At 41.2% G+C, this 16,611-nt stretch overlaps 1 protein-coding gene across 2 annotated transcripts in view; it reads right to left on the bottom strand.

Annotated features, from left to right (window-relative positions):
• ANKRD55 (ankyrin repeat domain 55) overlaps positions 1-16,611 on the bottom strand; it is a 103,853-nt gene that overhangs the window by 5,597 nt on the left and 81,645 nt on the right. For both annotated transcript variants that reach the window (XM_007469265.1, XM_007469266.1), the window contains 3 exons: positions 15,117-15,301; positions 9,397-9,564; positions 5,401-6,041 (listed from right to left, as the gene is read on the bottom strand). In XM_007469265.1, coding sequence (XP_007469327.1) covers positions 5,401-6,041; positions 9,397-9,564; positions 15,117-15,301 — 994 coding nt within the window. The remainder of the gene's footprint in view (positions 1-5,400; positions 6,042-9,396; positions 9,565-15,116; positions 15,302-16,611) is intronic.

Genomic DNA, 16,611 nt, shown 5'->3' with positions numbered 1-16,611 from the left:
GGGGGGGGGGGGGGGTGGGAGGAAAGGATTTGAGACGGGAGGTGCAGAAGTTGAGAATGGGAAGTGAGGCCAGGCCATGTTGGGAGGACTTTGTTTGCCAGCTGAAGAATCTGGCCTTCATCCTGTGAAGATGCAAAGCTTCTGATGGGTTTAAACAGAGGTGGTCACAGCATCAGACCTACCTACTGTCAGACCTGAAGAGGAGAGTGGTTGTTGCTGGGATACCCCAGAAAATTCTGGAGAAGAAAGTTCCCTCTTGAGGGAGAAAGGAAGCAAACACTTTGTTAGCTTCCTTGTGATAGCCTGCAAATAACCAGGCTGGTAGCAAACACCACAGAGCTTTCTGTTCAATTTTCTCTGAAAGCTGCTCTCAATGAATTAAGCTGATGTGCTCCAAATTCCCTCATTAAGTTAAGTGCCTCATCCCGCATCTCTCTCCATCTAGCCCAGTGACAGGTCTCAATAAATGTTAAGCAATAATCATTACAGCTAAATGTTCAGGGCTGCTGATGTAAGCACAGGACGTTAGCTGCCAGGAATTCAAACGGTAGCAATCACTGCTAGCCCATATTATTTCGACTAAACCCAGGGTGGGAAAAGAGAAAATCCAAAGTAAAGGGACCATCCAAGTTCAAGCCAGTGGTGCTGTGGTATGATTTATAGTATCCAAATGCTTTGCTCCTTTAGGTTTCAAATCAAGTATGGAAGCTCAGGGTAGAAATCTACTGAGTTTCAACCTGCCTAGTTGAACCCCTTAAGTGAACCCTCCCAACTGTACTCTGGAAACTTCAGCAGTTCTAAAAACAACACCTCAAATTGGGTTAAAAATATTCACAAAAATAAAATCTATAAGGCAGAGAGAAATATTTTTATTTTGGGGAGTACAGTGTAATTTGTAAGAAAATCACATTGTAGGTAATTTGGTAAGCATACTAACAAACTGGACTTTGAAACTTAAAGAGAGAAATATGTACATTGCCATGGGATAACTTCCTATTTAGGAAGTCTGGGTTCAAGTTCTGAATATGTCCTCAGTGACATATTCAGAACAATTAGTTGTAAGACTGAGCAGATTCTAGGCCATGTAAATTATAACTGGAAAGAGCCTCATGAAACAAAATGGTCCCAGACTCTGTATCCAGAGGGTAGGAAAACTGTAGCCGAGAGAGATGACATGTCTTGCCTTAGCAATCAGAGCTCATTCAGGAAAATAGAGAGTTCTTGAGGCCTTGAAACAGAGGGAATTTCATACAGAAAGGTGGTTATACTGGTTGGTGGAAAAGGTGAGAAGCCAGAGGACAGGGTAGAAGGACAATCCAGAGATGATGCAACCACTTCTAGGCTGGAGTGATAAGGGGAAGAGTTGGTATTACCAAGGCTCAGAAGCTAGTGGGGGCCAGAACCACAGAGTGAGGGACTTTGTGGAGGAAGTGGGAGGAATTGGAACCCCTGTTGGAGAATCCATAGGAAGCAGAGGGACACTGTGTAGAACTACACTTGTTTTCCTCTTTCTCCTGCTCTTACTCTATTGCCAGTGCCTCTTGGTACTTGGCCAAAAGTACCTGGAAGCAGCTGCAAGGGAGCCTGGGAAGTGTAGTTTCCTGAGATGCAAAGTAGAGCTGGAGGGAAGAGACTAGATCTGAGAGCAAAAAGGCAGCTGACTAGCACATTTACTTAAATGTCATCATCTTTTAAACAAAGGTCATCTGTAGCTTGTCGCTAAGGCATAGTGCTTAGCATAGGGCCTGGCACATAGCTAAAAAAAAAAAACCCCACAAATGTGTATGTGTGTATAGTACTATGCTCAATCACTGTTCTAAGTATTTTATATGCATCAATTTGTTTAATCTTAACAGCCACTCACAGCCCTACATGTTAGGTATTTCCTCCCATTTCTGACATGAAGAAACAATGGCTCAGAGAGATTCAGTAACAGCAAGTAAATGAGAGAGTCAGAATTTGAACCCAGATAGTGTGACTTTAGAATCCCTCTCTTGGGGCAATTCCCTGGCAGTCCAGTGGTTAGAAGAGCTGGCTCTTTCACTGCCATGGTCCCAGGTTTGATTCCTGGTCAGGGAACTAAATCCCATAAGCCGTGTGGTGTAGCCAAAAAAAAAAAAAAAAAAAAAAAAAAAAAAAAAAGAATTATCTCATTCCCAATGAGAAGGAGGTGGGAATTGAGAAGATGGAGGCCTTAAAAGACTTATTTTTGAAGGACCAAAATACTAACAGATTATAGCAAGACTAGCGAAGAGAACAAAAAAAAAAAAAAAAAAAAAAAAAAAAAAAAAAAAGAATCCCTTTCTTAACCACTGGATGTGCTGGATGTGCTGCCTCTTCATAAATCAGGATAATAGACATTATCCTTTAAAGACATTATCCATTAAAGAATGAGTGAAAGAACTAAGGTCCTTTCCGTTTAAAACTCTTATGATTTTGTATCTAAACATGAGAAGAAAATCAATTTAAAGTGAGTTGTACAATCAGTTTAGCAAATCCATGTACCTTAAAGTTCATTTATAGGCTGAAGATTCTTGGGAGTTTATCTTGTCATGACTCAGTTACCTAGAATGGCTCCTAGTTATTATAAGCATTCAAAAACATTGGTTGTCGGGGCTTCCCTGGTGGCGCAGTGGTTGAGAATCTGCCTGCTAATGCATGGGACACGGGTTCGAGCCCTGGTCTGGGAGGATCCCACATGCCGCGGAGCAACTAGGCCCATGAGCCACAACTACTGAGCCTGCGCGTCTGGAGCCTGTGCTCCGCAACAAGAGAGGCCGCAAGAGTGAGAGGCCCACGCACCGTGATGAAGAGTGGCCCCCGCTTGCCACAACTAGAGAAAGCCCTCGCATAGAAACGAAGACACAACACAGCAAAAATAAATTAATTAATTAATAAACTCTTACCCCCAACATCTACAAAAAAAAAAAAACATTGGTTGAAAAAAATAAATGCTTTGGTACAGGCACGGCTAATTATTTGACATTCCCTTGGAGAATTCTGCTTCTCCTTTTCTGCCCCATAGGACTTTTCAAGTTACTTCATTGGAAAAGTGAAACAAATCCTCAAACCAATTTATTGAATTTCCTTTTATTTTAAATAATATAGAAGGTTTTAGATGGCACATGTGACAGAATCTACTAGTTCTCTATCCAATATCTATTCTCTTTTTCCTCCTAGAAACAAAAATCCAATTTTGGAGGGACAGTCATGTGCCCAGTTAAAAGGATCCAATTCCCAGTCTCCCCTGCAGATAGGCATGATCATGTGACTAAAGTTCTGGCCAACGAAATGGAAGCAGACTGTGGAATTTATGGGAGATAACTTATTAATGGGAGCTAATTCAGCTGGCGGACATCCATTTCCGCCCCACCCCCCTTCCTTCCTCCTGCTCTGTCAGACATTATGAAATGTGCAATGATCCAAAGGATGAAAGGCATAGGTTAAGTTGTAGAGCATACAGATGGAAGGAGCCTGGGTCTCTGGTGATCATGTATTCACCAAGCACCTGGGAACCATCACCTTCGACTACTTTCATATGAGAGCAATAAACTTCTATGCTGTTTAAGCCACTGTTACTTTGGATTTCTGTTACAGGCAGATGAACCCAATCCTAACTGATATAGAAAAGACAGCCCAAGGCTGTCCTGGGAACAGAAAAAGGACAAGACTTTCACAAATTTCAAAAAAATTTCAAAAAGAAGATATTAGCCAAGACAGGACTAACTCCAGAAAGCAGGCTGAGTCAAGGCCCTGGAGGCCACCGAAGTGTCAAAGACAGCAGATCAATATCTTTTCTTCCTCACCTTTCTGCAGAACACAAGGAAAAACTACCCACACTTCAGTGCTTAGTGGAGGAAGTAAAATCCCGAGGGAAGTTTTTCTCAGGAAATAGCCTTCATGTGTTTATTCCTATCTATCCTGTGCTTAAAAACATATAAATATGTATGAGGGAAGCCATACTCTACCTCACAGGTTTCACAGGAGCCCGTGCTCCGCAACGGGAGAGGCCTCACAACAGTGAGAGGCCCGCGTACCCCAAAAAAAAAAAAAAAAAAAAAAAAAAAAAGAACAACTGACACTCCATGGAGAGATACTGGAGAGTGGTGCAGACTGGGTTGAACTGGGGACAGTGATGTCTATGGGGATAGTGGTTACTCAGATCCAGGCAATTATTGCCAAGTGAAATTTGGGTTCAGTGTTGCGACTTTTCAATTTCTCAAGAGAAGCTAGAGTTTAAAATTTTTATGTAAAACTTCATGATTTTTTTTTTTGGCGGTACGCGGGCCTCTCACTGTCGTGGCCTCTCCCGTCGAGGAGCACAGGCTCCGGACGCGCAGGCTCAGCGGCCGTGGCTCACGGGCCCAGCCGCTCCGCGGCATGTGGGATCTTCCCGGACCGGGGCATGAACCCGGGTCCCCTGCATCGGCAGGCGGACTCTCAACCACTGCGCCACCAGGAAGCCCCATGATTTTTAAATATTAGTAATTAATTCACTTGATTACTGAATTAGTAATGAACTGATTTTGGAAGCTGTTTTGCAGCCTCTGCTTTAGAACGATAGTTCTTAGTCTCTGGTATACATCAGAATCACCTGGGGGCTGTTAAAAAATAAGTAAAAATTTTAGTGTGATACATTTGTTTAACACAAATGTTAAATGGGAAAATAGGTACATATATATTGCTTGCATGTGTATAAAAATATAGATTCTTTAGTGTGATACACTTATTTAAAATGTATATATACATATATATTTAAATATGTATAAAATATCTCTGGAAGGTAAACAAAAAATTAATAACATAGTTTTGGATGAGGGGCACTCGGTAGCTGGGGCAAGAGGCAGGAGGGAGAATTGCCATGTAACCCTTTGGTGTGTATGGAGACCTGAGCCACGCATGTGTGAATGTGTTCTCTTTCTACACGTACACATAGAAGGCATTGCCATTTCCCCTTTTGCCTCACCAAGATCTTGGTTCAGTAGTCCCGGACTGGTCATTGAACACATGATTTAAAAACAAACAATCACACAAACAAATCAACCCCTCGTAGGTGATATTGCCAAGTATCCCTGCTTAAGAATACTTGCCAGTGGAAATAGTAATACTCCTGCTCTAATCTGCCAGTCACCACACATATCTGCTGCGATGAGATAAGATGAGAAGGCACATACTTTTACTTGATGATTGCCCTCAAGGTGGAAAAGCAGACTGTTTCCATAGCCTGGAAATCCTGAATCCAGTACACTCAAGGGAAAAAGGTAGCCTAATCACCCATTTCCATTCTGACCCTGTCCTCTAGGCTACCTACTGTCACTCCGGTTCCTAACCCAGGACTTCATGACACATTTCTTGTATAGAATCTGTCAGAAATGAGAAAGAAGGAAGCAGGGACATTACCTGATGAAGGATTATGTAGATGAGGAAGATGTGGTGGCCCGGACACCTCCTGGTGACTGGATCTGCTGGTAAGCAGCCTGTCTAGCAGCTTATCAGAAGAAGACACAGTCCAAGCTTTATAGAACACCTGGTTATCTAGCAATACCTGGCAGCCAGTTCTGTTATTCAATAAATCCTGCTCACTTCGGCTTCTCTGAGATTGCTGGGCAGCATGATGAGTACCAGAGCTTAGGCCAGCATGGGAAGTGGCCCCCCGGGAGGCTGTCAGGAAGTTATGGCCTAGGGTGATGGGTGGGAGACTCTGCGTTCTGATTGGTGGAAGTCCTTTATGGGCCAAAGGCTTCTTTTCTGGCAAGTGATATTTTGAATTCTCTGAGGTCCTCTTCTTAAAGTCAACCATAGCCACCTGATCACCAGGCTGTTCGTGGCAGTTGGTATCCATGTTGCTGTCAAAGGTGGTGATGATGTCATCAACTTCCGAGGTGGGCTCCGCCCTGTGCCAGTCCCTGCTGTGATCTTTCTGATAGGCCCTCTGCTCTTCTTTTTTGTTCCTGCAGAAGATTTGATTGAGCATGCTGAATCGTCCCTCCTTCTGCTGGGGTCTACTCTTCTGGGAAGGAAGGGGTCGAGTAGGCTCTGTTCTATGGGAATATAAAATAACAAGGATGCTATGTGAGGGCAGGAAGTGGAGACACCAGCAGTAACCACACAACAGACCTCCCTCTATTCCATCCACCTGAGCAGGTTGTCTGAGATCATCCAAAGACACTCGAAGCCCTCTCAAGTCAAAGGTGATGTGCAAGAGCTACTCACAACCTCCTTGGCCATCCCCTTCCTTGCCACTGTCAGTTCTCTGTCCAGTTAGAACATTTCTTAGTTAGATTTCACCTGCTCCCTCAGGAACTATCCTTTCAAAATTTGTTTTCTCCCGGGGATCAAGTAAGCTGAAAATACCTCAGAGTATTACTGTTCTCACTTCTTAAGGACAGTCCGTAGGAGTGCAAGCTTTAAGTCAAAGAGATGAAGGCCAAATGTGGAGTTCAGGCTTCAACTAGCAGCAGCAGGGTGGAGGTTGCAAATGTCGGGGAGTGTGATTTTAGGCTTTCTCTGAAAGGGATCCCAGGAGATCTGGGCAGAGCTCTGATAGGAAGCCTGCCCATTTTACGCTGTTTGTGTGTTGTTTCTTGTTGAGCTTTTACTAAATTTCCTATTGAAAAAGTGTACTAAAGGAAGCCGAGGAGAGAAGCTTTTGTCTGGGCTTCAGCTGCAGAAGAGGAAGTGTGTATTCCAGAGGTTGGGTGTGGCAGCAGAAGAAAATGAGCAATGCCCAATGAGCAGGCAATTTCTAAAGGAAAAAACGGTCAGCAGCTGTCCGGCTGGCTCTTCCTGTGTGGAGCGTTTCCCTGAGGCACTATTCTGTTTTTGTTCCTTGGAAAATTCTGTGTTGTTCTCTTCTGAGGCCACAGTTGATTTAATGCTTTCTGTGGTATGAGTTAATGATGAAACCTGACTGTGTTCATGCCCTAAAAGCCAGATTGCAACATTACTCTTTGGAGTGAGATATTGTAATATGTAATTTGAAAAAATCACCCCTCATTTTGGCTGCATATAATGAATGGTTTTTGTTTTTGTTTTTTTTCTGCAGGTCACACAGTGTATAATTGAATCTTTATTCCTGTGATATATTTTTATCCTCCTTTCACCTTCCAATAGGCTTTTTGAAATATTAAACACAACTTCTGGACTCCTGATACTACCAGAGGGAACCCCAGGAGATCTCTAGCATTCTTTCAAGTTTCCCCATATACAGAATATGCCCCTGTGCTAACTGATGCTACTTTAGCATCTTCTATAAACAATCTCCTCCTCCTCTTAAGGTTGTGATTTTGGCCAGTGGGTCTCAAAGTATGGTCCACTGAACCTGGAGGTGAGGGCCCTGATAGTCTTCAGAAGTTTCATGAGGTTTAACCTATATTCATAATAATATCACTTCTCGCCAGTGTTTTGGTTTTTTTTTTTTTTGCAGTGGAGCACAGGCTCCGGACACATAGGCTCAGCAGCCATGGCTCACGGGCCCAGACGCTCCGCGGCACGTGGGATCCTCCCGGACCGGGGCATGAACCCGTGTCCCCTGCATCGGCAGGCCAACTCTCAACCACTGCGCCACCAGGGAAGCCCCTCACCAGTGTTTTTTTTCACTGGTCTGCTTTTTACACCAAGGGTGCAAGAGAGCAAGTGGGTGAAACTGTGGGCTCCTTGGCACAAATCAAGGTAGTAACAAAAATAGACTTTCATTAAGAAAATTGCCATTAAACTTAATAATGTCCAGTAAATGTTATTAATTTTACTAAATATTGATCCTTGAGATACATTTTTTCGATAAAATAGGAAGTACTCATAAAGAATTCTACTATATACTTAAGTACAATGGTTGTTGTCAGGTAAAACATTTGTGCCGTTGTTTGAGTTGCTAGCTGAACTAGACACTTTTTTCATGAAACATGATTTTTATGGCTTATAGACAAGTTGTGGTTATTTGGAGTTGGGCATTTGATTTCTCAAAAATGAACAAAGTGAGCCTGTCATTTCAAGGTAAACAATTGACATTAATTGTTGCCAATGACAAAAATCTAGCTTTCAAGCAAAAATTAGAATTTTGGAAAATTTGTGTGCACACTGTGAGCTTGACAGCCTCCTGATACATAGAGGCTTTTCTAATGAGATCAGTGGTGATATTAACAAATGTGATTTTTTTTCTGGTATTGTACAACGAAATGTACTATTTGGAAGATCTTCATAACTAAGTAAACCAATATTTTCCAAATGACCAATGCAAGATATTATAAAATCATGCATAGATGTAAGACACATTTAAAGTGCTAGAGAGATGAATGGATTTTAATGTAACAGAATTCAAAAACTTCACTGATATGGTGACAGAGTCCACATTGCCACTAAGCTTTAGGAAACTACTACTTGTCAAGTTTTGGCGTAGTATCAAAGGAAAAGTATCCACAGTTATCTGAAAAGGCTCTTGAAATACTCCTCCCTTTTTCACCTACATATCTATGTGAGGCCAGATTGTTTTCATACACTTCAGTCAAAACAACCATATTGCAATGGATTGAATGCAGAAGCAGATGTGGGAATGCAGCTGTATTCTATTAAGCTTCTATAAAGATATCAAAGAGGTTCAAAGAGCAAAGTAGAACAAAACTGCTCTTCTCATTACATTTTTTTGGTTTGTTTGGAAGAATGCGTTATTTTTTAACTAAAAATATGGTATTAATGTTAACTTGTAAATGTAATGGGTTATTACTTTAAATTAATAACAAAATATTTTTTCAAAAGTTTCTCAGTTTTAAGTTCTAATGCCATAAATATTGATAGGTGTAACTCACATAAACAAAAGCTCTTTAGGGTCCTCCATAATTTTTGAGAGTGTAAAAGGGTCCTGAGAACAAAAAGTTGGAGAAACGCTGATTTAGGCAAAAGAACAATTAAGGGTATATGGCATACTCTAGGGCCTGCATGCCAGAACTACTGAGCCCACGTGCTGCAACTACTGAAGCCCACGCGCCTAGAACCCATGCTCTGCAACAAGAGAAGCCACCGCAGTGAGAAGCCCGCGCACCGCAACGAAGAGTAGTCCCCACCTGCCGCAACTACAGAAAGCCTACGTGCAGCAATGAAGACTCAATGCAGCCATAAATAAATAAATAAATAAATAAAGAGTATATGGCATAAAGGGACGAGGAAAGGGAGAAAAAGGAAAGAAGAGATTAGAGTTCAGTGAATATTAGGCTGATGGATTCAGGCTTACTACTATCATCTTGCTCCACAGCGTCAAGGACATATCATTACATGTTAGATAACGGCAAACACAATTATTAAGTTATTGCTGATTTTCTGCTAGTTTTGGCAGTTTAAACAATTTCATCCAATTTTATAAATCTTTGAAAGGAGGAAAAAATGAGTGCCTCCTGGTGCGCTCACCTGCTCTCTTGGGAGAGGAGCCTGACACAGGCCGTGTGGCCGCAGTACAGGGCATAGGCCAGGGGTGTGCTCTCACTGATGTCTCGCAGGTTGCTGTCTATGCCCAGCTCCAGCAGTGACTGCACACAGTCTGCCTTTCCTGCAGCTGCAGCCCAGTGCAGAGGTGTCCTGGGGGACCACAGGGGAACAGCATAAGTGTCTGAGCACATGAATGGTACAGGTTACTTAGCTGGCAACAGCTCCTGCTTGAAGTTGGGTCGTGGCAGGAAAGACTTGTTGCTATTTACAGTGTGGAAATGGTATGTATTGAGTGGGGCTTCAGGATGATGGTGTATGTGTGTAAGGGCCTCTCCTCTAATTCTGATATTCTGTGGCCTTCCACCTGCTTTGGTCTTCCTGAGAATTTCCTAGAAGAGGAAGTAGTGGGTCAAAGGGTATGAACAATCATAAGGCTCTTTATACATAGTGCCAAACTGCCTTCCAAAAAAACTGGCTCAATCTCTCCTCCTACCAGCTGTGTCCCCAATATTGTATTATCACCATCTTTAAAGACCTTTGCCAACTTGGTAGGCAAAATGGTACTTCAGTGTTGTTTTCTTCTGCATTTCTTTAATTAATAATGGGGAAGAACTTTTGAAATATATGTTTATTTGCCATTTGAGTTTCTTCATTGAAATGATTCTTAATGCCCTATGCCCATTTTTCTATTAGGTTACTAGTTTTTCTTACTAATTTATATGGGTTTTTAGAATATTTAAGGTATCAATTTTTTTCTAGGTTATGTTTATGAAAACATTTTCTCTAATTTGTTACTTAGCTTTTAATTTTTTTTTTTTTTTTTTTTTTTGCGGTACGCAGGCCTCTCACTGCTGTGGCCTCTCCCATTGCGGAGCACAGGCTCCGGACATGAGGGCTCAGCAGCCATGGCTCACGGGCCCAGCTGCTCCGTGGCACGTGGGATCTTCCCGGACCGGGGCACAAACCTGCGTCCCCTGCATCGGCAGGCGGACTCTCAACCACTGTGCCACCAGGAAAGCCCTTAGCTTTTAATTTTTTAGTGATTTTCCATAAAAAATTTTAAGGAATAATCACATTTATTTACCTCTTCATTTTTGGTTTGTTTCATGATTTTATGTTTTAGAAAGTCCTTCATCAGCCAGAAGGTGGATGAATATTCTTCAGTATTTAAACCTTGTTAAATGGCAAAACTATTATTTTCTTAAGGAAGAAAAAAAAAAGCCAGAGACTGGGAGAAGATATTTGCAAACTGCACATTCAACAAAGAATTTGTATTCAGAATATGTAAAGTATTCCAAAACTGAATAAAAAAATACGCACGCCAATTAAAATAAATTAGCAAAAGATCTGAACACTTCATCAAAGATGATGCATAAATGGTAAATAAGCACATGAAAACGTGCTCAATAACATTTGTCGTTAGAGAAATGCAAATTAAAACACAATGGGATACAACTACATATTTATTTAAATGGCTAAAATTAAGAAAAAATAAAAAGAATGTATATATAGTATGTGTGTGTGTATGTGTGTGTGTGTGTGTGTGTGTGTGTGTGTGTGTGTGTGTGTATAACTGAGTCACTGCTGTACAGCAGAGATTGGTACAACATTGTAAATTAACTATACTTCAATTAAAAAAAAACTGAAAAAAAACCCCCCAAACCTGGCAATACCAAAGGCTGATGAAGATTCAGGGTAACCTGAACTTTTATACATTTTTGGTGGGAATACAAACTGGAAACAGTCACACCAGAAAATAGTTTGTCAGTTCCTTCCAAAGTTAAACATACTTACCATATGACCAAGAAATCTCACTTCTAGATATATAGCTAAAGAAATGAAAATTTATGTTCACACAAAAACTTATACACAAATGTTTATAGCAGCGTTATTCATAATTGCCTAAAACTGTAAACAACCCAATGTCCTTCAGTGGGTGAATAGACAAACAAACTATAGTTCATCCACAAAATTGAATCCTACTCAGCAATAAAAAGAACAGCCTACTGATATACAGAACACAGATGAATCACAAGTCATTCTACCAAGTGAAATAAATCAATCTCAAAAGATTACATACTGTATATTTCCATTTATATAACGTTCTGGAAAACGCAAAACCCAAGAGACAGAACTAATCAGTGGTTGCCAGAGCTGAGATGGGGGAGGCCTTGACTACAAAAGGACAACCTGAGTTGATGTTGGAGGTGACAGAATTGTCTTGAATCTTGCTTGTGGTAGTTACATGAATCTATGCATGTGTTAAAATTCATAGAACTATACATCAAAAAAAAAAGTAAAGTTTACTGAATGTAAATAAAAAGGAAACCAATATTTTCTTCTAGATTTATTTGGATTAAAAAAAAACTGCACGTGTGTCTGTATGTGTATTTTGATATGTGTGGTGAGACGTGGAGCCAGTCTGACCATTTTTCCAGTTACATAGCCAACTTTTCTCAACACCATTTATTAGTGCAGTGGGATCATATTTTGAGATCCTGACCTATATACGTACTTTTCTACCCTTCCTCTTTCCTCATTTAAGGATATGGTTGATTTTATGCTCAACCTCAGGGGAGGGATATAGCAGGGTGGATAAGAGAAATAGTCAGTGTCTTTGTGTTTCCAAAAGCCAAGCCCAGAACTGAGAGCAGATTTGGAGTAAATTAGCTCCCCAGCTGTAGAAAGAACTATCAAGGCAGATGGGACAAGAAGGTGATAAGAACATAAAGGACCACTGGACCCAAGAGCAAAGGGGACCCGAACCTTGCTTCCTTGGCAGAGATGCTGGGAAATGAATGGGTGGTGGGGGATGTCTGTGTGGTGTGCCTGGGCAGTGGGACCCTGGGAGGCTAAGGAGGGGCACAGTGAAAAGAGGACATGCCTGTGAATGGGGTTTCCCGTGAAGAGAGTGGCTACTCTTCCTGTCAGTCACTCTGGGAAAGGATCAGTCCTGAGGCAGGAAAGGAGAGCATGGAAGGCCTCTTCTTGGCTTTACTCTGGGGCTTGACCGTTGGCAGAAGGCCACCCCTGGGAGAGCCAAGAGGTCTCTCAGACATGGAGGCAGCCTGCGGGCCGGGCATCTGTGAAGGGGCTTGGGCCTTAGTATTCGGAGAGTAGCCGTGTCCACAGTGCGACCACAGTCCCCATAGTAAATCGTGTCCTCTGTCAATCAAGCATCCTTTTCCTCACGTTATGATATGGGCAGAAATTTGAGAACCCTTAATAGGAGCGTATATTTTTTCAACACAGTCATCAATCACACTGCCTATCTGAACATGTAGCAGATATGATTCATTCCATTCTGTGTGAGTGAGGTCTCCAAACAATATTTATTATGAAACAAGATGAGGCACCAGCAATATTATGCCTTCCTGCTTAGAGAATATATTGCCCATAAATTCAGTAGATGGAGGGCTGGATATCAATGTAGTCAGGTTTACCAACACGTGACAATTCTCTCTGGAGCATTGTGAAATACTCCTTCACAACAATTGCTAAGAGTGACTGTTTTAATTCTTCTGGCCATCAACATGGAAGAAGTCCAGAAGGACACAGGGAAAAAAATCATTTTGCAGAGAAACAGGAGACGCATAGATAACTTCTAACTAATACACATAGAGCCTTCGTGGGCAATACGTAGCATCCAATTTCAGGTTATCTAAGCTGTAGGTCCTTTCTTATCTCTAAGCTTCAGGACAGTCCTACAAACATAGCAGACTGGACTCAGCTATCACAGTGAGGAGCTGGAGAATCAGGGCCCATGATTCAGAAGAAATTCATCAGAGACAAGCAGTGGGCGATGAGGTCTCTGAAGGGCAGGAGGTGATGGGTACAAGAATGCAGTGTTGGCTGGAGTGTCAGAAGCCACGCAACGATTTATGGAACATGCAAACATTCTCTAGATAATTCTCAGATATGTGTAGGTAGGAGAGTTTGATAAAAGACTCTCCCTCCTGAAAATAAATGACTTGGGTACTAAAGGAAAGTATGACCTCATAGACTGATGAAATTTGGGACATTTAAGCTACATAGGCTATTTATGAGTTATGTGTTCTGTGCCATCAATCTTAGGCTAGTACCACTGTGTTTTAAATGTCATACATTTATGATGTGTTTTAGTATCTAGGAGGACTAGTTTCCCCATATTTCCCCTCATCCTTGTTTTTGTTTTTTTTAAATCATTGCCTTATTTTTCTTCTCTTTCCTCAAAAACTGTCTCTCCACTGGGGGGAAAAAAAAGAAGGAAAGCCAAGTCACAATTGTTGCAAATGCATTAAGTACTTAAACCTATGAAAAATTTGAAAAATTCTATACTAATACAAGCTTACAGTTTCAATGTGAGGGCACAGCTACGCAATGCAGGATGCAGAAACTGAAACAAAATGAAGAGCAGGATTGGATTAGTGCATGCGACACAGGAGCTGAACTTTGGAGCAGGAACTAGACCTTTCTTGAGATTTTACTTCACTTTGAACTTGTAGGACCCAATCGTCTGCATTTTCTTTCTGCCCTTGGTTTTTCTTTCTTCCCTGAGGCTGGGGGAACTAACTTTTCTCTGCTAAGCACGTGATAATGCAAAGTGGGAAATACTCTATTCAGAGCTGGTTCTGCAAGTATTTTGAAGTAGGCCAACTTTTTTCTAGCCCTCTTTTCCTAGATGTGTTCTTTTCTTCTCTTTTTGGATCATTCACCTTTTCTCCTCATGTAACTAAGTCCTATTACTTTCTTACCTGCTCAAGTTCAACATCTGCTCTTAGGAAAAGGTCTACTTTCAATGATTTATACCTTAATTTTAATTAAAGTCATCATGTTAACCATCTCCAGCTTCTGAGACTTACTGGAACCCAAGATTTTTTTTTCCCCTGTGTTATAAGGATTTCAGGTATCAGGAAGTAGGAAGTGCTTCTTGGGGCATCTAAAATCATGATAAGTAGGTGGCTAGATTTGCACTTCAATAGAAAAAGGTAAACAAAACTATACGTAGTGTACAAGCCTTATACTCGTTTTCAATAGTCTTATTTGCTGTTATATTATTCTTACATTTCCATTGAGTCTATGCTTAACTGAAAGAAAGGTTAGATACACATTGTAATTGAAAAGTTCTAATAGTTGATTACGGATGAAGGGCATGTAGGTAAAAACTCTGTTTAGAAGTCAAGCGTACAAGTTTTCATTTAGTTGCTAAATACCTCTGAGGCAAGTCTCTTTACCTTTCTGGACTCAGCTTCCTTTTCTATGCAAATACATCTTTAATTACTGAAGAAACCCAAAACAGAACCCTGATAAGGTCACATCTAGTTCTGAACACAAAGCCTCTATTATGCTATTCTCTGGATAACAAGAGCTTGTTGACTTTATGATATAATCCAGGAACAAAGGAAAAGAATTAAGACTTACTGTTAAGAACAAAAAGCGCCTACAGCAGGAAGCTGATATACAGAAGGCCTTCTGAGAACGGTTAGCAAAAAGTGGAAAGTCTGACAGTACTGTACAGTCATGGCGTTTCTCTTCATAACAATGATTTTTCCTGCCCTGACTAAAATAGAGCAGCTTTTATTGTCACAAGCACATGTATAAATATTACTGGCAGTAAGGCTATAGTCATACAGGATAACTCCTTAAACATCTTCTTTATTTTGAGATTAAAATTTGGAAAAGATGACTGGTAGTTCCCCACATTTCTGAGTTGCCATGGATACCTGTCGTCCACATCCAGAGCCTGCAGGTTGCACTCAGGGAATCTTGCCAGCTCGTTGATGATGTCACTGAAACCTGCTGCTGCAGCGATGTGCACACACGTCTTCCCACTCTCATCGTCGTAGTTGATTATGGACGGACCCTGGTGATGGTTCAGAATGATGGAACACAGAATTCTATTTCCACTCTGGAAAACAGAGTCAAAGAAAGCTCATTAGGTACAATCCTGTGCTCTTCCCTGTCTATGCAAATTAAGATAAAAATTCAAAGCAAAAAAATTCAAAACAACAAAAAAATAAAATTCATTTTATCAAACCCACAAACAAATTTCCACTTGTCTCAAGTCACTGCAGGGATTTTTGTCTCCTGTAAGAGCTAAATTGTCTTCCATAATCAGTGAATTAAGGAGGACTTAAATACAGGTGTAATTGACGGACATCAGAGCTAGCACAATGGGTGGGCCACCTAGATGACTTCCTCATTAAATATATTTGTTTTGTTTCCCCCACTTGCTGTAGAGGTTAACCCCTGAGAAGCTGGCAGAGTTAATTTTAATGTTAACAAAATGACTATGACGAGTACTGACTAGTGACATAATGATGATCAGAATGATCTGGTAATGGTCAAATTGCTATAAATTGCATGTAATCTAATTGTCAAAAATCCTTTGTGAAAAGAAGTGGGTCATAATTTAGTAGCTAATCGATAAAAATAAATAAAAACAAGTAAGTATGAAAAGGAAAGAACTTTAGGCAACCATCTAAACTGGGTAGGTGTATAATAAGTTTTTATCTTATCAGTTTTTTTTTTTTTTTTTTGGCTCTGTGGGTCTTCATTGCTGCGCATGGGCTTTCTCTAGTTTCGGCAAGGGGGGGCTACTCTTCCTTGCGGTGCGTGGGCTTCTCATTGCGGTGGCTTCTCGCTTCTCTTGTTGCGGAGCACAGTCTCTAGGGCGCACAGGCTTCAGTAGTTGTGGCGCACGGGCTTAGTTGCTCTGTGGCATGTGGGACCTTCCAGGGCCAGGGATCAGATCCATGTCCCCTGCATTGGCAGGCAGATACTCAACCACTGCACCACCAGGGAAGCCCTTATCTTTGAAGGGAGGCTATTCTACACTCTTTTTAGTAACCTGTCCCAGCCTTAAAAGTCACCAGCTCTTTCTTGAGAGTAAGGGCTTAAATCTATTCAGCTTGAACAAATGAGTAAGTAAATGCTGTGCATGTTACCTTTCATTGGACTGAAAAATACAAAAAACTCTGCATAAGCATTTGCAATTTTAGATGACAATAAATCCTCAATGGCCAGTAAATTTTAGTTTTATCTCACACAGTGGAAAAGTCTTATCTTTCAGATTTCTCCTGATACCTGTGTAAAGATTGTAACAGTCCAAATAATTCGTCAGCATTTTACAGGTTACAGAAACGACAGAGACACGCTCTAGTTCTGGGGGCCAGGAGCCAGGTCACGTGCCAGGCTCAGGGTCCTGGGCAGAAAGAG

Source organism: Lipotes vexillifer, unplaced genomic scaffold, assembly GCF_000442215.2.
Source record: "Lipotes vexillifer unplaced genomic scaffold, Lipotes_vexillifer_v1.1 scaffold810, whole genome shotgun sequence".
Classification (NCBI taxonomy): Eukaryota; Metazoa; Chordata; class Mammalia; order Artiodactyla; family Lipotidae; genus Lipotes; species Lipotes vexillifer.
This window is presented reverse-complemented; position numbering and strand designations above follow the sequence as displayed.